This window comes from Muntiacus reevesi, chromosome 18 (genome assembly GCF_963930625.1).
Source record: "Muntiacus reevesi chromosome 18, mMunRee1.1, whole genome shotgun sequence".
Classification (NCBI taxonomy): domain Eukaryota; kingdom Metazoa; phylum Chordata; class Mammalia; order Artiodactyla; family Cervidae; genus Muntiacus; species Muntiacus reevesi.
Genome location: NC_089266.1, coordinates 22,638,149 through 22,660,859, shown reverse-complemented (window position 1 = coordinate 22,660,859; position 22,711 = coordinate 22,638,149). Strand labels below are relative to the sequence as shown.

The 22,711-nt window shown below is 37.3% G+C and overlaps 1 protein-coding gene and 1 pseudogene across 3 annotated transcripts in view; one reads left to right on the top strand and one right to left on the bottom strand.

The window, feature by feature from the left end:
• LOC136149795 (large ribosomal subunit protein eL19-like) overlaps positions 1-22,711 on the top strand; it is a 239,275-nt pseudogene that overhangs the window by 72,252 nt on the left and 144,312 nt on the right.
• The window catches only part of FBXL20 (F-box and leucine rich repeat protein 20), a 95,386-nt gene that overhangs the window by 28,084 nt on the left and 44,591 nt on the right, over positions 1-22,711 (bottom strand). For all 3 annotated transcript variants that reach the window (XM_065908739.1, XM_065908740.1, XM_065908741.1), the window contains exons 2-3: positions 17,204-17,265; positions 2,667-2,721 (exon numbers count right to left, since the gene is read on the bottom strand). In XM_065908739.1, coding sequence (XP_065764811.1) covers positions 2,667-2,721; positions 17,204-17,265 — 117 coding nt within the window. The remainder of the gene's footprint in view (positions 1-2,666; positions 2,722-17,203; positions 17,266-22,711) is intronic.

Below are 22,711 nucleotides of genomic sequence, written 5' to 3'. Positions count from 1 at the left end.
TATCTCATAAATGAGTGGGTACAGAAATTAGCAGCTGTGAAAGATCTTACATTAGGGGGCTGGGGAAAGGACAGCTTATAGTAAGTACATAGTCAGAGACTGTTTTCTAACTGGAATTTCTAATTTCAAAATGAGACGATCCAACTGGTGAAAAGCAAGGCTGTTACTCTAGGAACAAGTTGAGGATGAAACCAAAAAAAGAAGATGGACTCTGAATGTAGTGTGTTCAATACATATACCATGTTCAACAAAAATATGCTAATCCATAGCATCACTTGTTTGGATCTGAAACTGTGACCTGGGATTTACAAAAGACACTCATTTCTCTAAATACGTGACAGAGACTTTAATGCTTTCCTCATTACCAGTTAGCTCACTCAGGCATGTTTTTCAATTGGTCATCTTTCCTTTCAACTCGATTCAATGGTAATACATTTCTTTAATTAGCTAAAGAGAGGCAAGAAAGCTTTTCAACTTTTCAGGATAAGGTGAAAAATGACTCCACAGAGTTAATTTGCTATGGATCATTCTGCATTGTATTTTAATCAGAAAGCCTTTAAAAGTTTTCCTTATTAAATTTAAAGTGTATGCAAAAGTCAATCCTGTTAAGTCATAAACTGAGAATATCATCTCCTTCTACAACAATTCAAAACACAGATTCGATACTGAAATTGTAAAAAGGAAACTGCAGGTACACTTTTAAGTCCCAGGTAACTGTCATACAACCAGCAAGACATATGCCAGGGGTACAGGGGAAAACAAAGTCATTATTCTAGAAATCTTTAATGGTCTCTTAGGATTTCAATGTTACTTCTCATTTTGTGGCTTCATAATTTTCTAATGTTTTTCTCCTTTTTTTTTTAAAAACATTTTATTTATCTTTTATTAGCTGTGCTGGGTCTTCGTTGCTGTGTGGGCTTTTCTCTAGTTGCACCAAGTGGGGGCTACTTCCTAAGCTGCAGTGTGCGGGCTTCTCACTGAGGTGGCTTCTCTCGCTGCTGACTACGGGCTCTAGGGCACACAGGATTCAGTACTGTGCTTCCCGGGCTCTAGAGTACAGGCTCAGTTGTTCTGTGGCATGTGGGATCTTCCTGGATCAGGGATCAAACCCACGTCTCCCGCACTGGCAGGCGGGTTCTTTATCACTGACCCCTGAGGGACGCCCCCAGTGGGTTCTTAAATGACTCCACGGTAGACAAGAGATAACACTCGTGAAGATCATCTGTTCACTAAATTCATGGGCTAAATATACCTCTGAATTGGGTTGATATTTCTCATTTCCTCACACTACTTTTTCCTGCAAGCAGGAAACATGCTAAACTGAGACTAAAATTAGGAATGACAGGTTTCTCTCCAGAGTTGTTTTTTTTTTTAAAGCACATTAACAAAATACTTCAAGTACAGAGAGTAACAGGCTAACCACTGATGAACCAACTGTACAGATTTAACGAAGACTGGCATTGTGCTTCTTTTTAAGTTAAAACACATTAAGGAAGAAGAACCTGAACATGAAAACAACAATTAAAACTCACTCAAATCAACACTCTTGAAATGAGACTCTGCTACTGAACAGGTTTAGACACCAGTCTGGGAATTTTGTTTCTCAGTGATGGTCTCAGCTTCAAATGCAGACAGAAAAGAAACCCCAACTCATTTGTACCAGCTATGACTAGGGCAACAACTCAGACACCAGGAACAGAAGTGTCATGAATAGAAATCATCAGCTATTTCCTAATAGCTGATACACAGTTTCAGTATGGCTTTTAGGATGTAGAAATTACATTAAAGTTAGCAAGATAAGGTGAATTTTCTATGCTAAGTTCTGTGCTTTTTTGTTTTTCCTGAGGAAATCAGTGTTGGAGATTTGAAGGTAAACCTGTCTTTACAAAGATAAATACTCTGATATAGTCATATTACATACTCAGCACCTACAACTATACCTGGCACATAGCAGGTTCTCAATAAATATTTGTTAAACAATCAAAAAGCCATTGTCCATTTTATAAAAAGGTGGTAATTATATGTATTCACTCATTTTATTAATTATTATATATCTATATTACAAAAGAGACTAGGAATGGTTCATAATGTAATTTTCCCACAATAGAGATTCTATTCTTAGTATTAGCACAACAATAAGATTATGATATTTCACTGTTTTGTCACAGTAATGTCAATTGTCAAAGGTTGGTTAAGTAAGAGTAATGCAGAATTGACTTTGAGAAAGGAATCTGGTTTGCTCTATAATTTCTTAAAAATTAAATTCTAGTTATAACCTTTTGAGAAAAAAAATACCATGAGATATCAAAAGCTTTCCATGTATATACATAAAATGAAGTAGGATGAAACATGATGAAACACTGTATTATTACAGTTCTAAGTAAAGTCTAGCCTTTTAATTTGCATGTTTAATATGCTTTTTCCTTTTAGATGCTTCCTCTGCACGTATTATAGGAATAGTCATTTCAAAAAAACTAAAGTTAGAAACAATATAATAGAATTCCACTGTAGAATTAACATGGGTTTAGGGATGCCATGGGTGCAACAACATCCTTGGAAACGTAACACACAACTACCATCTGAAGTGAATGGTTCGTCTGCTACAGAAGCTGATTATCACTAACGTCAGGAAGGGATGCTCTTCTAATCATGTCAGCCACTCTTACCCTGGAGACCTGAGCACAGCGACATAGGGTAACAACATCCAGAAAAGAAAATATCCTAAAAAGAGAGGGAGAAAAACTTTACTATACATTATATGACGAAGGAGTTTCTCTTGATTTTTGCCTATAAATAATTGGCTATGTTAACACATGCAGAAAAAGACAGAAGTCCTTTAAATAATCGCACAAAAAGCTGAAGCAATTTATAAAGATTAATACTACCCATATAAAACAGGGGAGAAAGTCATCTTTTACCTGATAATGTTATGTGTAAGTACAAGTTCATCATTCACATCAAGGGATGATAAAATATTTCTAATACATTTTTTTAAAGTAAAAAAGCAATTTCCATACTCTGACTATCAAAAGAAAGAGGCTAGGGGAGGGATATCTTTATAAAGAATTTTACAGTTATGAAGGGAAAAAAATAAAATATTGGCAACACCTAAAAATTAGCAACTGTAAAATGTTAAATCTCTATATATTTAATTCCAATTTGGAAAATTGGAATTAACACAGGTTTAGACACCAGTCTGGGAATTTTGTTTCTCATTAACACATCAATGTCGGGAAACACCACCTAGATTTTTTTCTCAGTCTTAGACAATTTAGTATTATTGTAGAGACTCTCTTAGAGAGTTTAAGTAATATTACTGAAGCATTATTATTTTAAATAATTAACTTGCCTAAAGAACGATAACTCTCTATACCATAGGCCACCCATAAAGACAGGTCAGAGCACCCTGGGAATAAAATGAATGGGTCACTTGAGCTTCAAGGTCTCCTTACTCATGAATACCTTTAAAGGTCACTTTGATCTGAATAGCAAGCGAAGCTATTCTGTAGGTGGCAAAAGGTACAATATAGCATGTACTTTAAAGATGATGTTCCTTGAGATGGGATACTGGAGTGTTACAAAATGAAGGTCAAGAAGCATCAATCTGGAGATGAAGGCTACATTTTCTATTCCAAGTTACTGTAACAGAACGAACTATTTGGTGATTAGAGGCTGTCAATCACATTTTAGAACCTGGAACAAACTGAGTTAATAATTACATCAGAGAGAAAGTTATATACATTTTGTAAATAAAGTTTTTTAAAACTGTTTTTTAATTTGGGTAATATACATCCCATGAAACTTACCAGTTGACCACTTTTAAATGTGCAGTTCAATGGTATGAAGTACAGTCACAGGGCTGCACAAGCACCGCCACCACTAGCCATCTCAAGAGCTTCCTCACTTTCCCAAACGGAAACTCTACACACAGTGAACAAGGACTCCTCATTTCCCTCTCCTCCAGCTCCCGGCAACCACCACTCTACTTAGTTTCTCTATGAATCTGACTACCCTACATACTTCATATCAGTGGAATCAGACAGTATTTGCCTTTTTGTTACAGGCTTCTTATTTCAAGTCTTCAAGGTTCATCCAAGCTGTTGCATGTACCTGAACTGCCTTACTTTTTAAAAGCTGAATAATATTCCAATGTATACATATACCATATTTTCTCATATGGTAATTTTCTCTATTTTCTCACAGATGGAAAGTGTGAATGCCTTCCTTGATCCCTTGAGGTGACCCTGCTACAACCCTGATGGCTCTCTTTAAAAAAATAAAGTTTCCATCTTTTTAAATACTGATTATAAACTCCATTCCCAAATAAATACATATACTATCAATCTAGGTACCTCAATTCCTAAAACAGTAAGTTTTAGGAAACAGTAAGTGCAACAAACCTTCTTATACTGCTTAATGCTGCTGCTTTTCCCTGTCATCCACTATATGCTATCTTTTTTGTGGAGCTTCCTCAAGATCCCATTTCTGCCAAATCACCAGTAATCCCTAAGTAATTTGCATAAATATAATGTTACACATGGCAGAGACAGAGGAGAGAAGTTTTAGATAATAGATCCTAGTTAGACTAGGTTTAGTAGTCAACAGAAAGGTTCTCCACAAAATAAAGCATAATAGACAGACATGAAACCTGAGGCTATAGGTCAAATGTAGACCTAGGAGACTTTATGAAGCACATATCCCAACAATCATAATCCCATTCTTAGAATGTACTGTCTGGGGTTCTTAATGTCAAAATTCCCTTGAGTTGGCTTTTCACCTGGGTTTGACATTATGCTACATTAAAAAGAGAGAAAGAAGACAAATACAGTCTCTGTGCTCCTCTATGGCAACAATAGTTTGGACTTTCCAGTCCTGATTTGGCTTCCTAGTAAGATAGATGGGATAAGCTTCTGTGCTTGAAAGTGAAAGTTGCTCAGTCATCTCCGACTCTTTGTGACCCCATGGAGTCACAGGCTACCTCATGGAGTGGGTAGCCTTTCCCTTCTCTAGGGGATCTTCCCAACCCAGGGATCGAACCAAGGTTTCCTGCATTGCAGACAGCTTCTTTACTAGCTGAGCCACAAGGGAAACCCAAGAATACCGGAGTGGGTAGCCTATCCTTTCTCCAGGGGATCTTCCTGACCCAGGAATCGAACTGGGGTCTCCTGCATTGAAGGCGGATTCTTTACCAACTGAACTATCAGGGAAGCCTAAGATGGATGTGACAAGCCTCTGTGCTTAAATCCCATCAACCACTCCACAGTCTGTCTAAATGTCTGCTGTTATTTAGTAACTTTTGGCTTCTACTTATCCTACATAGTTGACAGGAGAGACAATTACCTTTAGAAACACAAATATAAGGATTGATGGGATAAGCCGCTAGAGTTTTAGTTACAGTTGACTGGGTGCTGGAGAAGGGGAGAGGCCGGTTGGGGAAATGGAGGATGGTGAAGAGGAGGCTCACAGATATCATTTATCCTTTAAATACGGTTAACAATAATTTAAACTAAAAAAATCACTATAATTTTAAGTATGCATTTGTAGGACAAGTCAAGGTGAAACGATACTGCTATTTTTATACGACAGGCAAGAACAGTAAAACTACATTATACTGCTTTTCATTATCTTCAGGCTTGGTACTTTACACGGCAACCCTTTACACAATGTCTTCTTGAGGATACCTATTATCCATAACCAGAATGGTTATGATCAAAGAGATAAGAAAACTGAGGGAGAATGAAAAGTCTGCTACTATTGAAGGATTCTGCTTGACTGCTTCAATAAAAGTCTTTCCCCATCTCTTATCAAGGGATTGTTGAAAAACTGGCCTAGCTTTAGGCCACCCAAGTTTAAGCAAAGTAGGCCTCATCTTCCCCATTCGAGCAAAAAGACTTTGGATAGGTTTCTAAAATATAATGTGGAGGAAGTTAGGATCTAATTATAAGTAGATCTTATTGCCATATGAAAAAAAAAAAAGATGTGCATGGTCCTAGAGGAAGTATTCAGAAGGTATTCAGAATTTCTGAATGTGGAGCCCAGATATCTGCAGAATTTTTTTTTAAAAACTAATCTCTCCAGGTGATTCTTATGAATATTATATAAAGGTGACAATTTATGATTTTCAAAAACATTTATAAAAGATGTGCAATTCAGATATTTTTAAAGCAAACTGCAGACAACTACACCTTCATGTTTTTAACCCCCCGATCATGGACTGAAATACACCAGGGTAGAGAGATGACAACAGTGAATAACAGCAAAGCCTTTTCATTAATTTACAAATTCAAATCTCTAGATGAAGAGGAATTTTTTGGTTAATCCAGATCCACTAACAAAAAATGAACGTCAAAGATGGCATCTACCTGAGTTGAGATCTAATACTCAAAATAAGTCAAAGTCAAGAATCATTCTTCAGTCAGAACTCATCTTAAAGATTCAAAAAGAAGGATGGGGTTGAGGAAGAAAGGAGGGATATATCTCCTGTTGGACAGATCTATCTGGTCTCTGATCATGTTTGTTTTATAAAGTCAGAAATAAACAAAATTCAGTTCTACTTCTGGTCATGGCTGAGTAAGTTTCCACTAGACTAACTTTCTAGATACAACATCAGATTGTGAACAAAATATAACAACAACCATCTGAAGGCAAAGAGTGAACAAATGCAGGCAGTTATTAAAGGGGAAAAGGGAACAACAAACGACTCTCCAGGTGTTTCGTTTTTTTCATGGGTTTTATTCTGCGGACAGGTTGTACTTGGGGCTCTTAGAACTTGAATAGAAACCTGTGAAGGGGAATCAACAGCAGAGTTTGGAGCAACCATAGGCAACAGAAAGTGAAGAGAGAAATAGAGTTAGAATGAGGTGAGGGGGCACAAATTCCATCCAAACCCCCAAGAGACCTCTGGCTACTGCATGTGGTGGAAACACTCCAAGCTGCTAAATTTAGAAGAACTGAACTTGCATTTCAGGGGCCACCCACAACATGGGACACAAAGTTTGTAGGCTGGGGACAGCCAAGTTACCTATCTGCTAAAAATAAACAAATGAATACACTGAATAAAACTCCAAACTGAATACACAGAGATGAATAAAATGAACTAAAATATTTTAAATGAATGTAAAAAAAAGAGAACCAATGTAACTTTTGAACTCTGTATTTTCTGTATATCACCAGGCAAAAGACCAAAAACGAACAAACTCATACCAAAAAACTATAAATAATGAACTCTAATTAGATTCTTCACAGTGTAATGGGTTATTTCATGTGCAATCTAAGATTGAGTAAATAAGTAATTATATTGTAGACAGAGTCATATTTCTCCCTTAGAGAAGAAGAGTCATATTACACCCATAAATATGGAAAGGAGAGCTAAAATGAGCCTGGAGGTATTAGACTAGGATTGGAGGTGTTAGTATAAACTGGTTATGTAAGAGAATTGTCATGTTTAATCTATCTATTCATCTATGTATAGATACAGATATAAAACTGCATAAAGATGTGTTCATGCACTACCCACCTTCAAACATGTATTTCTTAGCTCCATCTGATGAGAAGATCCACAAGCAATGATGTCCAGTAGCAATAAACATAGCTATGGTAGAGATCTTAGTTTCTAAATACCATTTTCCATTAAAAATCATCCCTGAGCTCCTTGCAAAAATGTCTGATGCCAGGACTGGGTTAGGAAAAGTACAAGATCCTAGAGAATCTTGTGCCGAAAAACAGGGATATATTCAGAGAATGATAGGACATATTCCAAGAACATATAATATAACCATTAGGGACTCCCACTGGCTAAATTTGAAACATTTTGAGCAGAAAACAAGAAAAATCCAAATGGGATTACCAAACACTGAATGAAACAGGAATTCATGAGGATATGTTGATGTTACTAAAGAAAGGAAAAAACAGGATAGAAAGGAAAACTCTTCTTTAGAGAATTCCAACTGGTAAAATGTAGAAGTAAAGATGGAATCAGAGAATCAGTTTGGTAGCCACAACTGTAATAACTGTTTCAAGCAAGAAACTGAAACTTTGACCGACTGAGTTAAAGTTTGATGAGAAACAAGATATTCACACAGTCTCAAAGTATTGCACCACCAGACACTTACTAAAGATAAAAGGGAAAATGGTAACATTACAGTGGAGAAATCTGGCAGATACCACCTTAACCTGATGATCAAAATTAACATCAACAGTAATGGGACAAACAGACATCTTACGCTTATGATACGAACAATGAGGTGGCCTCCCAGGTGGTGCTAGTTGTAAAGAACCCACCTGCCAATGCAGGAGACATAAGAGATGTGGGCTCGATCCCTGGGCCAGGAAGATCCCCTGGAGGAGGGCACGGCAATCCACTTCAGCATTCTGGCCTAGAGAATCCCATGGACAGAGGAGCCTGGCGGGCTATGGTCCATAGGGTCACAAAGAGCTGGCCATGACTGGAGCGATTAGCACAGCACATGAACAGTGAGAAGGGTACTATACTGTTTCTGTGGTATTCCTACAAAATTGTGCCAACTGAATTTACTCATGAAGGACATTCTGTAAAGAAACTTCAAAACTGTCATTGGCTATAAAAGACAAATAAAGACTGAAGGCCTATTCAAAATTAAAGCCAGCTGAAGAGAAGTGACAGTAAATGTAACCTGTGATCCTGGACTACAACTTGAATCAGAAAGAAAAATATTTTTTCTTGCCTTGTACTACAATGAACACGAGTAGGATCATGCATAGGATAACTGGTAAAATAGGGATAAGGTCTATAAACTACATAATAGTATCACATCAACATGCATTTTGAAATTACAGTAATTTCAATTACTGTACTGTGTTTATATATGAGAGTCTTTGATTTTAGAAAATTCACACTGAAGTCTTGGGTAAAAAGTATGGTCTGCAACTTAACCCAAATAGAAGAAAAAAATAATTTAAGTAAGGTCAAAGGTTAATATTTGGGGAATCCAAGTAAAAATTTTACGGAATTTCTTTGAACTACTTCTGAATCTTTTCAGTAAATCTAAAATAATTTAAAAACAAAAAGAGGAAAAAAGTGGCAAGAAGTAAAAATACAAACAATAACCACTGGCTATAGTATCAGCTATATATATATCTAATTGGGTCATCTTGTATTTTGCAAGCTAACTCCTGCATCCAAGCCATGAACAAAAACACAATTAACACACAGAAAACACAAACTTCAGGAAACAAAGAGATTGTTAAAAGATTATTTTCCAAATAATGTTTTCTCCTAGGATTATATTCCTAGGATACTCATGCTCCTTTGTCCTCAAGACGGCCCCAATCTTGACAGAGTCATGATTTTAGAGCTATCAAAAACTGACCCCACAATATGAAGCTGAGCCTGGTGGGAGTTCATGTACTAGAATGTGTAATGATAGGAAAACAATAAGGACTTGAAAAAAATAGTATCTTCACATAGTCATGTGGCTCTCAGTCTCAAAAGACAAACAGCTTTGTGTCCACATACATAAATAACCTACACAAAGGCAATGTGCCTAATACGTATCTTATTAATAGTCCATCACTACCAAGATATCAGGGCTTCCCTTCTGGCTCAGCTGGTAAACAATGTGCCTGCAATGTGAGAGACCTGGGTTTAATCCCTGGGTTGGGAAGATCCCCTGGAGAAGGGAACAGCTCTCCATTCCAGTATTTTACCTGGAGAATTCCATGGGCTGTGTAGTCCATGGGGTCACAAAGAGTCAGATACGACTGAGCAACTTTCACCAAGACAACAAGGCAACAATGGAGAGTTGCTACTGTCTAAGAAAATTTGGAGCCAAGCAAGAGCTGAAGTCTCTAACAGATCTAAAATAAAACAGCCAATTCACTGCTCAAGAGTATTTTGTTACTGCTGGTGTAGTTCCTCCAGGCAACGGAATGTTAGGTTTGGAAACATTAAAACAGCAAATGGCAGGACTTCCCTGGTGGTCCAGTGGTTAGGACTTGCTTCCACTGCAGGGGGCACAGGTTCCATCCCTGGTTGGACAACTAAGATCCCGCATGCCACATGGCACAGCCGGAAAAAAAAAAAAACAAAGGCAACTATGAAGAAACACGAAAACCAGGGAAGAGATGAAGTTTGAGACAGGCAGCATCCAATTTATTAACAGACAGCATATGCAAAGTTCGTAAACTCTCCAATATAAACAATATCACAAAGAAGAGTTTGTTTGCCAGGCAAGCCTTAGGGGAAAAAAATCCTAAACTACAAAACTATGTATTATGCAAAAGAGCTTGAGCTTCAAATCTTACAGCATACCTGAATCAAAAACCCTTTGCCTCTGTCCACAAAGAGGAAACAATAATCTCACCTGAAATGCTCTTCTTTCTCTCTTGCAACATCCAGTTAATCACTACTTACCCCTTTATGACTCAGCTCATGTTTCATTTCCTCGGAAGCATCTTCTGAACTCTCTAAGGTTGGCTGTAATGTCCTACATGTGAGCTTTGCTCTAGGCAAACCTCCATTATACCTTTATATTGATTATTTTCCTGTCAGTCTTTTCTACTACTCACTGAATTTCTTGAGGACAAAGAGTCTCCTTTATTTCTATATCCAACATAATGCTTGGTACACTGCATGTCTCCTCTTATAGTAAGGTTTAAGGAAATTCCATCTGTGTAATATTCCAGAAAACTCGGAACTATGGAGATCAAAAAATAAGTGGTTGCCAGGGATAAGACCCTGGTGCTGGGAAAGACTGATGGCAGGAGGAGAAGGGGACGACAGAGGACAAAATGGTTGGATGGCATCACCGACTCAATGAGTTTGAGCAAGCTCCGGGTGACGGTGAAGGACAGGGAAGCCAGGCTGCAGTCCATAGAGTCGCAAAGAGTCAGCCGCGACTGAGTGACTGAACAACAAGGGGTGAGAAGGGAGAGAGATAAACAGGCAAAGCAGAAAGGATTTTTACAGCAGTAAAAACACTATGTATGACATTGTAATGATGGATATGTTACTACACATTTGCACAAACCCATAAAATCTATGGAAAAGAAAATGGCAACCCATTCCAGTACTCTTGCCTGGAAAATCCCAAGGGTGCAGGAGCCTGGTAGGCTACAGTCTGGGGGGTTGCAAAGAGTTGGACATGACTGAGCGACTTCACTTCACTTCATTTCACTTCATAAAATCTACAACACCAAGAGTGAACCTTAAGGTAAACTACAGACTTAAGATAACTATAAGGTGTTAATATAGGTTCATCTTTGGCAAACAAACAAATAAAAAACATTCTGGTGGGTTATGTTGATAATGGGGGTGGAGGCCTGCATGTGTGAGGAAGGGGGCACATGAGAAATCTCTGTACCTTCCTCTCATTTCACTGTAAACCTAAAACTGCTCTACAGAAACAAATTCTTTAAAACAAAGAAAGAAAGTTGAAGGACTAAGGAGGACAAGAATGAGACCTATAGTAATTATTGAACTTCAGCATTCCGCTAATGGAGAATAAAATATACTTCTTTTATTCTCTCACCAAGGAAACGTATAGATTAATTGCAGTAGCAAACTCAAATGAAAATGCATCATGCATACACGGTATGGGGAAAAAACAGCCTAAACATATGCTTATATTTATAAAGTGTCATATATGTAAACTACTGTGTTAAAAATCGGTATGAAACAAAATGTTTCACATGAACCCCTGCCCCCCGAACGGTTTAAGGGGACATAATTTAATTATTTTTGGTATCTCGTGGCTTTCATAAAGAACATCAATTATCATTCTATTCAGTGAAATCCTGAGTAACTAAGTGACTAAAACTTCTCTTCATTAAATAAACAACCCTGTACTTTTTTTGAATGTTACTATTAATTTTTAACTGATGTAACACTGATTTATAACACTGTGTAAGCCTCATGTGTAAAACACTGTATTTCTACTTCTGTATACCCTACAACATGCTCACCACCCAAAATTTATTTTCCATTAATTCACCATACAGTTGACCCCCTTTATACCTTTCCCACCTGGGAGCCACTACTCTTTTCTCAATCCTACATGTTTGTTTTTGTTGGTTTTCTTTTTTTTTCTTTCTCATTTTCTTTCCTTTTTTAAGCCACATTGTGCAGCACACAGAATCTCAATTCTCCAACCAGGTGCCCCCTGAACTGGAAGCTCAGAGCTTTAAATAGTGAACCACCGGAAAAGTTCCCTGCTTTAGCTTGCTTTTAAAATTGGTTTTTATATAGTCTCTCTTATTGTCAGATTGCTAATAATAAACTCAGTGGTCCCCCTATCAACTCTCCTGATCCCATTTTTATTTACTGATATTCATAATTGAATTTTTGTTAACTGTGTTTAATGAAAAAAATAAATAAGAAGTAAATGGGAACTGAGAAATGGCTGGTATGTATCCTTTAAGTAAAATGCACATTTGATCTTCCAGCTTGCTTTCTGTTTCTCTGATTTGTTCTGGATAATTGAGAAGACTAGAAAACGAAATGGTCAGTAACAGCAATATTGTTTTTCTGTTCTTTGATTCAGGAACATCTGCCAATGCACATTAAAGGTGAGAGATGATCACTTTTGATAGTCTGAGCATCTAGTCACATCATTTTATGGTCTGTGAGTAAAAAATAGAATAGTAATATACATGACATTTTATTGCACTTCCTATGTGCCAGGCACTCTTTCTAGTAAGCACTTTATATTTATCAACCCTTATGATGCTTGTTCATTGTTGTTTAGTCATCAAGTCATGTCCAAATCTTTCGTGACTCCATGGACTGTAACTCGCCAGGCTCCTCTGTCCATGGGATTTCCCAGGCAAGAATACTAGAGTGGGCTGCCATTTCTTTCTCCAGGGGATCTTCTAAACCCAGGGACTGAACCCGCCTCTCCTGCACTGGCAGGCGAAGTCTTTACCACTAAGTCACCAGGGAGGATTTTAGTACCTTCCTAAAAGGTAGGTACTAAACTCCAGTTTACAGCTACTATATGACAAAATGCAGGTGTTCAGATTTCAGAGTTGATGTTCCTAACCATTATGCCCTTAAAAGTAAGAAAACACACACTCCTATCCACCCTGAACTCTTGGCAATTAAAGTGAATGAAAATACTAGATATCATCAGTGTTGTAAGCTTCCTGGGATAGAATATAATAAGACAGCATGTATACACATCCACATAACATATTACATGATAATTATGACTCAACACCCCAAGAGTTGAAAAATTAATGAAAAAAGTTTCAGATTCTTGTAAATAATGATAATCCTATTTCTGAAACTGCATTTTGTTTCATAGCTAAAAGGGCATGTGTGGGTTCAAACAGTCTTACTTACCACTCACGTTATTTTTAAAGTTACCAATATCATCCTCAGAAGGAATCCTGGGAAACGAGTCACTTTACATTAGCTCTTGGAAAACAGAAGAGTCTTTGTCTTATAAACACTGATATTCATTTTTCAAGAGGTACTCCTAAAGATATGCACATGGTTCTGCTCTGAAAGGAAGTACTGTCAATTTCGCTAACTGAATTTCACATTATGCAAGCAGTGGATTCCAGCCTGCTGGAGCATTACTAATAAACTTTGTTTCAAAAGGAAAGGAGGAAAATTAGTAAGTTAAAGTAAGCTACAGCTAAGAAAAAACAAGAACACTTCCTTAATTCATTGGTAAATTGGCTGTGGCTCTGAACTTGGCCCTAGCAACACAAGTTTTCCCCTTGTAGACTGATACATGTTGGATCAAATAATGTAATATGCAACTTAAAAATCTAACCAAGCCAAATAGTCTATGCTACTTATTAAACTGTATTTTTTAAAACAGCTAATACACAGACATGGTATGAAATTCCAAATACACACACCCACAAATTTAGAAGACACACAAAAAAATCTGACCAATAAGTAATGACAGTAACAATATAACTCATAATAATATAAAACACATATCCACAAGTCTATACCATTATAAATAACTGAATAAATAAACATAACAGATGTGAAGGGTCTTCCTTACAGTAGAATTCTAATTAATAAACACAGGAAGACTTATGAAAATATAAAATCATGGCAAATATAACAATAGTAACTGTTTCAGGTAACATCAATGAAGGTTACAATTAGTGGACAAAAATGAGTAACAACACATAGTCTTAACATATCTCCCACAAGATATTTATCAGGCTATTTAAAGTTCCTAAGGAAATATTACATTTAATGAATTTCAAAAATTACAAATGCCCTGGACAGAATTCATTAATATTTACATTAACTATTTGGTTCCCTGTTTAGTGTAATTTCAAAGATATCACAAAATTTTCTTTTCTATTTCACTTAATTGGTTTAAACAAAAAGTTGACCCATTGCCTGAAAGAGAAATCAGTTAACCCATAGATTCAGGTAATGGTAAGAAAAAGTCACTGAAATTTAGGAGTTGTTTGTGGTAACAAAAACTGGTTGATATAGGAATTCCTCTTTATCCAATCTTCCCCCAAATACTATCTGTTCTGGCAACTACAGGTCTTACAATTCATCAGCAGTTAATAGAGCAAAGTCAAAATAGTGACTAAATCAAAATTACAATGAGATACTAACTCTCCCCTATGGCTATTATCAAGAAGACAAGAAATAACAAGTGTTGGTGAGGATGTGGAGAAAAGAGAACCCTCATACACTGTTGGTGAGAAAGTAAATTGGTACAGCCATTACAAAACAACAGTATGAGATTCTTAAGTAAAGATAGACCTACCATATAATCTAGCAATTCTAATTCTGGGTAGTTATCTGAAGAAAACAAAAATCCTAACAAGAAGATATCTGCACTTCCATATTTGTTGCAGCATTATTTACAATAGTCAAGAGATGGAAACAGTGTCTGACTTTATTTTGGGGGGCTCCAAAATCACTGCAGATGGTGACTGCAGCCATGAAATTAAAAGACGCTTACTGCTTGGAAGGAAAAGTTATGACCAACCTAGACAGCATATTAAAAAGCAGAGACAATACTTTGCCAACAAAGGTCCGTCTAGTCAAGGCTATGGTTTTTCCAGTGGTCATGTATGGATGTGAGAGGTGGACTATAAAGAAAGCTGAGCACTGAAGAATTGATGCTTTTGAACTACGGTGTTGGAGAAGACTCTTGAGAGTCCCCTGGACTGCAAGGAGATCCAGCTAGTCCATCCTAAAGGAGATCAGTCCTGGGTGTTACTGGAAGGACTGATGTTGAAGCTGAAACTCCAATACGTTGGCCACCTGATGTGAAGAGTTGACTCATTTGAAAAGACCCTGATGCTGGGAAAGATTGAGGGCAGGAGGAGAAGGGGACGACAGAGGATGAGATGGTTGGATGGCATCACCGACTCAATGGACATGAGTTTGGGTAAACTCTGGGAGTTGGTGATGGACAGGGAGGCCTGGCACGCTTCCAGGGGGTCCCAAAGAGTCGGACATGACTGAGCGACTGAACTAAACTGAACTGAAGAGATGGAGGCAACCTAAGTGTCCACTGATGGATGAATGGATAGAGAAAATGTGATACACACATGTACAATGGAATATTATTCAGCTCCAAAAAAAAAAAAAAAGGAAATCTTGCCATAAGCACAACACGAACCTTGAGGGTACTTATGCTACATGAAATAAGTCACAGAGAGAAAAACATACTGTAAGATCTCATTAATATGCAGCATCTAAAACAACAACAACAAAAAACCCCACAAATTTTTAACTATGGGTTTTGATGGATATTAACTAGATTTACTGTGGTGATCATTTTGTGGTGAGCCAGGATCTTAGTTCCCAACCGGGATTGAACCTGTACCCTCAACAGTGGAAGCATGGAGTCTTAACCACTGGACTGCCATTTTGCAATATATACAAATATCAAATCATTATGCTGTATACCTGAAACTAATAGATTATATGTCAATTATATCTAAAAAAGCAAAGGAGGGGAGGGCGTGGGAGGGGAGTGAGAAATGGTGTCTAAAGCTAGAAAGGGCCAGGGCAGTCAATGGTGCAGTGTCAAGAATTACAGAAGATGTTATCCCTGTTACCCTCATTTCTTGCCTAGATTTCTTTAATAGCATTCTTATTGCTCCCCACTCCAATCTCCCAATCTGGCTGGCACATAGTACCCAGGCTAATTCTTTAAAAAATATAAACCAAATCATATTATTCCCCTGCCGCAACATGAGGGGTCTTGTAGACCACTGTAAGGAATCTGAGTTTCATGACAAAAATAGAAAAACTCTAATGAAATATAAAAACATAAACACAGTATGATCACAGCATGATCGCTGTCATAGCTGACCCTTTGCTGGCCCATGGATTGTAGCCTGCCAGGCTCCTCTGTCCATGGAATTTTCCAGGCAAGAGTACTAGAGTGGGTTGCCATTTCCCACTCCAAGGGATTTTCCTAACCCAAGGCTCAAACCTACATCTCCTGAGTCTCCTGCATTGGCAGGGAGCGCCACCTGGGTAGCTCAATATTAAAAATAAGTGTGTCTTAATGTACTCAGCTTATGGTAACAATGAAGAACACAACCTGTTTTGAAAATATTCTTCTTTAAGATAGCTAAAATTGCACTGAAATTTATGGGATACTCAAGATATTCAGAGTGCATTTTCCAATGGCTCTGGTAGTTTAGGATGTTCTTTCAACTACAGTCAACCAGCTCGTATGTACGTTTTACTTTCATGGAAAAAATCCATTTCAAGTTCAATTCAGTTCTCTTTTTTTTTTCCTTAGCATTTTCAAAATTTAAGTCCTAGGATTTAATTCCTGCTTCCAAGGATCCTGCAACGGAGTGGAGGACTCAGCATGCAAATACTTAGGAATGCCAGAAACACTCTTCACCAGCACTAGAGCGAGACATTTTTCACCCTGAAGCAGGGGCTGGTTGTGGGCTAGACGCAGCAGCAGCCGTGAGCAGAGGCCCCTGAGCATACTGGCTGCTGACACTCTGCAAAGAGAGCGTGCTTCCTTTAGTCATGCTACTCTAATGACATCTCGAGTGCTAACAGAGGAAAGTTTCAAGCAACTTTTTAAAGGCTGTAATTCCTAGGATAAGACTGTTTAATAAAGGCATCAATAGATTTTAAAATTCAGATAATCCAGATTCTGAGGATACACAAAAATTAGCAAAAAGTCTAAGATTATTTTAAACAGGCAAAAGTGATACACAACAACAACAAAAAAAACCATCATAAAGTTAGACTTACCGTAATAGGAGTTCTTTGGGAAGTTTTTTATTGATTACAGCTTCATCGCTATTTGAGAACATCTGCAAAAACAAAATCATTGTGTCAAGTGCTACTTCACATTTTATCACGTTTAACTCAACAGTTTAGACACCTTGTAGCTCAGACGGTAAAGCGTCTGCCTACAATGTGGGAGACCCGGGTTTGATCCCTGGGTGGGGAAGATCCCCTGGAGAAGGCAATGGCACCCCACTCCAGTACTCTTGCCTGGAAAATCCCACGGACTGAGGAGCCTGGTAGGCTACAGGCCATGGGGTCGCAAAGAGTCAGACACGACTGAGTGACATCACTTCACTTCAACAATAGTTTAGAGGTAATCCTCTTAGGAGAGAAGAGAATAAGTACAATGGATGCTATAAGCCAAAGTCATATTTTCAGAAATTCTTTAGGCTAAAAAATGTCTGAGACATTTCTGAGAATGTCTGAGAATCTTCTTATGACCCTTAATCTTCGTTTTACATATAAGGAAACTGAGCTACAAAAAAGTGTACTTGCTTAAAATTGTATCAGTGCAGAGTGACCATTTGAAAAACCTTAAGGCAAGGTTATTCTCCGTATCTAACTCATATTTATTTGTTCATGGAGTTGTTCAGAAACCTAGGATAGGGAACATTCTTTTTCAAGTTTTATGTATCATGCAGAAAACTAATAATGCTTCATAACCACAACCATATGCATTCTGGAGGCACAAAGGATCATTCAAATTAATGAAATAACTCACAGTAGGTACTTTTAAACAGACCCACAATTTCTTCCATTATAAGCTTGTCTAGTAAGCTACATTAAAAATCAAATACCTATATATCCAATAAAAAGTCAGGAAAAACAACACACATGTCACTGAAACTGAGGAATACATTCAGTCCCTGCTATTAAGTATTACATAGATGCCTCTTGACTTCACGAAGTGAACATTTACTGAACATCTTCTAAGTATTAGGCACCTTTCTAGGCAACAAAATACAAAGACAGTAAGATGTTATCTCTGTACTTAAGGGTCTCCTGCTCTACAATGAAGAACACGGAAATAAGCAAATATTAAATTTGGACTGGCATCAAGGAGATAAGTTAGAAATATGTTAAAATTATAGCTGAAGTAAAAGATGATACAGATCTCTGTAAGATTACAGGGGCAGTGGAAATGAAAAAAAAAAAAAGCTGGAGAAAAAAGGAGTTTTTAAAAAGCTACAGAATCGCTGAGGGAAGTTGGATCATCTACCAAGTTTCAGTACAGCAAATACACTGTTATAATAAAGCTACTGCCTGACAATCATACGCTTCAGGGAATTACCTGACATCAAAGAACAATCTGCTTCCCTAAAATCTCTGTCCATTATTGGAAGTTACTAAGGAAAAAATCATACTCCTTTTCGGTAAAGCAGACTTTCAAAATGAAGTCATCACATTTCCTCCTAAACAAATCTCAAATTTCACAGTTTCTAATTTTCTAAGACTCTTCACACAGCCATTATGATTATTTGGTTATTTTTGGCTGCACCACATAGGATTTTAGTTCCCCCTCGCAGGGATCCAACACATGCCCCCTGCAGTGGAAGCACAGAGTCTTAACCAGTGGACTGCTAGGGAAGTTCCATGATCATTCTTCCCTAGGTACACTTATGGCAAAGAATGCATGAAGGAGTTATAAAGTATACCCTGAATAATCTAGGGTTGATGACATAAATAACAATGTCTTGCAAAGACAGCTAAATGTATCGAAAGTTGAGACCTGCCTGGGGGACTTCTTAGCATACAACATGTACCTTAAGCTTGAGATCTTTGGAAAAAATTAAATTTGTAAGTTTACAATATCAATAAAGCACCCAATATAACAGACTATGCCCAACTCAAATCCACAAGATATAAAAGATAATCACTTTTATAGTAGAAATGCTGAACTCTTTATCTTGTATATTCAAAGTATTTAATTGAATACCCAGCAAGGCACTTCTGCTCATTTGAATATAAACAATAATTAAACTGATAAAGAATATAAACCTGCTATGTATTGTTCACACAACTTGTACAACTCTAGAGTTTTTTAAAAATGGAACAAAAATCACACCCAGTACTGATTTTCCCCCCTAAGTGAGCCTAAATGGGCTTCCCTAGTAGCTCAGTTGGTAAAGAATCTGCCTGCAATGTACGAGACCCCGGTTTGATTCCTGGGTCGGGACAATCCCCTGGAGAAGGGAATAGCTACCCACGCCACTATTCTGGCCGGGAGAATTCCATGGACTGTATACTCCATGGGGTCGCAAAGAGTCGGACATGACTAAATGACTTTTACTTCACTTCTTCAGCCTAAATAGGCCAAACGCTGTTGTCTCTATATGAACATGAGGTATATGAAAAAGTAAAGAAGAAAAGGAATAGTGTTCTGGGAGTACCTGGGAAAGACCATGGTGTTTAAAACACCAGTCCAGATTTGTATTTCCCTCCTCTTCCTTCTGCATACATGTATCCTACTCCAAGTAGAGAAAGACCAGTGGTTCACAAACTGGTCAAACAAGAGCATCAGCATCAAACAGGACCTTGTTAGAAATGCAAGCTCTTGGGCTACACCCCAGACCTACAGCATCAGAAACAGGGTACCAGTGTGGTGGAGGGAAGAGAGAGGCAACCTGTTTTCAACAAGCCCTCCAGGTGGTACTGATGTCTCCTGAAGTCTGAGAACCAACAGACCAGAAAAAAACAGATTAAGGACCCCAAAATTTAAGAAATCACAGTTCTAAAAAAAAAAAAAAAAAAAAAATCACAGTTCTAACACACAGTCAGAATATATTATTATTTAAAGTGACAAAGCAATGGAACTTAGAAAATAATCCTAGAGACACACATTAATTTTAGATGTTTTCGAGGAAACCCAAATGGCTTCCACTCTAGTTCATGGTATTGTTTATAAACTAATACTTCACAGAAGCAATAGAAAATATGTTTTAGACATCTTACTATTTCAGCTGAACCCAAACTCTATAGATTTCTCATACAAAATATAAAGATGTCAAAACCAATTAGACCAAGGATATAATGGATTAGAAAAATTTGTGAAGGTTTGAGATATTACTGTTTTAGAGAAGCCACTGGTCAAACATCTGACATTCTTAGTTGTCTCGTTTCATATTAATGTGTGGCTATACAATGTTAGTTGCTCAGTCATGTCCAACTCTTTGTGATCCCATGGACTATAGCCACCAGGCTCTGCTGTCCACAGAATTCTCCAGGCAAGAATACTGGAGTGGGTTGCCATTCCCTTCTCCAGACCATCTTCCAGACTCAGGGATTGATCCCAAGTCTCCTGCACTGCAGGCAAATTCTTCACTGTCTGAGTCATTAGGGATATATAATTACATATTTTAATAATCTATCTGCAAACAATTACAAGGATGTGGGGATGGGGGTGGTGGGGGAACATGAGAGCAACTATAGTATTCTCTCTCAATTCTTTGTTTCAAGGTAGGACATCATCCCCTAAACAAACAGACACTGTAAGAGCACTCCTGTTACAGGGAGGGACATTCTTATATATTTATATAAGAGATATAAGTATATCGCTTATATATAGGGATAGGACATTTTTGTATATTCAGGTTTTTAAAAATCTAAGTGATTTGGTTTGTCATACGTTAACATTTATTACTGCTCTGTATAAAACTGTAATTGTTTTTCTATAAATTACCTAGTTGAGAAATATAATTGTGAAACTACTTTTTATAAACTGTAATTATAACAAAGAGCTCCTGAATAGTATGAAGCATTTTTGGGCTATTATTTTAGCTTTCCTGATCAGTTTTGAAATCTTTGGCAAGCTTTGGGAATTAGTTTACTAACATAATAAATTTAAATGCTCAGCACACAACAAAGACACAGGAAATCAATTCAAGAGGTTTTAAATTCAGGATCTGAGTGGGAAATGGCAACTGGGTTTAATAAAGGAAATAGGAAAAGAAATACTTTCTCAACAGTGACCCCTGCTGATTAAAGTAAAGTATAGCTAACAACTCCAAAAAACAGAAATTAAAAGGTCTGACCTATATTATTCAAGCATTATAGAGGAAATAAAAATTTAATACACATTTTGGCACAGATTACTAGTATCCCCCAATATCTTCTCTACACATCTAGGGTAACAGAACTCCCAGTTTTTAGCTAGCACATGGCTGTGTGGAAAGAAGACTTTATTTCCCATTACGTTCTGGCCAATGGGAAATAAGAAAAAGTGATGTATACAGTATCAGGGGGCTTGGAGTGTCCTTAATGAGAGAGGTTTGCCCCTTCTTTACTCCTTCCTCAATTATGCTGTTCGAAATGTGGTCAGGATGACTGAACTCCAACTTATATCATGAAACTGAAGACTACAGTTTAGAGATAAACAGAAAACTAGAAAAAGCTTGCAGATGACTAGAGACACCATACTTCTGGACTTACATATGAGAGAAAATAAACTCCTATCATATTTAAGTCATTTAATTCAGTTGCACAATACTGAGTGTATCATACACTTAAAAAAGTATAGGATGGCAAATTTTATATGTCTTTTTCCACAAAAACTTTTAAGATTCTTTTTCCGCATTTTAAAGTTTCTGAATTTAGGAAACATCTTACAATCAAAATCAAAAGCTTTTTTTGTGTGATATATAAAATAATGGTGCATTTTATAAATCGCAGCAACGTTTAATTATAGACAGCAATTACAGTATGACTAAGAGGAGGAAAACAGAACTAAAATAAAAATGAAGGACCATGTGTTTCTCTTAAAACAAGCTCTGTGCTTTTTGTTTGTTATCTTCTCTAGAGCACCTGTGCATCCAAACTTGCCTATTCTGTCAAGAGAAATCGAATGATGCCCACTGGTGTCATGAAACCTTTTCCAATCATCCTAACTGGATGTGACTGTTTCCATCTCAGATAAAATACCAAAGCACCCTGGGGTGGTATGGTGTCCATTACATCAGACTGTAAGCTCTGATATAATGAGGAAGGGGGCCTTGTCCGTTTAGTTCACCACAGTACAGTCAGTAAACAACACAATGCCTATAAACTCCTGAACCAATGAATGTCATTCTTACTAAACAGATCAGGAAATATTTTTTGACTGTAAATTCACAGCAGACCTCCATGCTTTCTTCACTTTATATCCCGGTAGTGGAGGGGAGGGGAAGGGTGACAAAGGAGAAGGAGGGATATGGCTGGGAAGGGAGATGAGAGGAGGGGAGGGAAAAAAATTTAATAAATTGAATGTTACTCTAAATTCATAAAAAAACATGCAAATAACATGAACTTATTTCAGTAACAAACTGAATAATACTACAAAATATAACAAGTACAACACATGAAGAAAAAAGTTTGGATATTCAACTTATGTCCCCTTGCTTAAAAAAAAAGTTGTAATAATTGCAAAGTTTTCACCATCATGGGATTTCATCTGTATACAGCAATTTTAGCAGTTTTATTATGGCATAATTCACA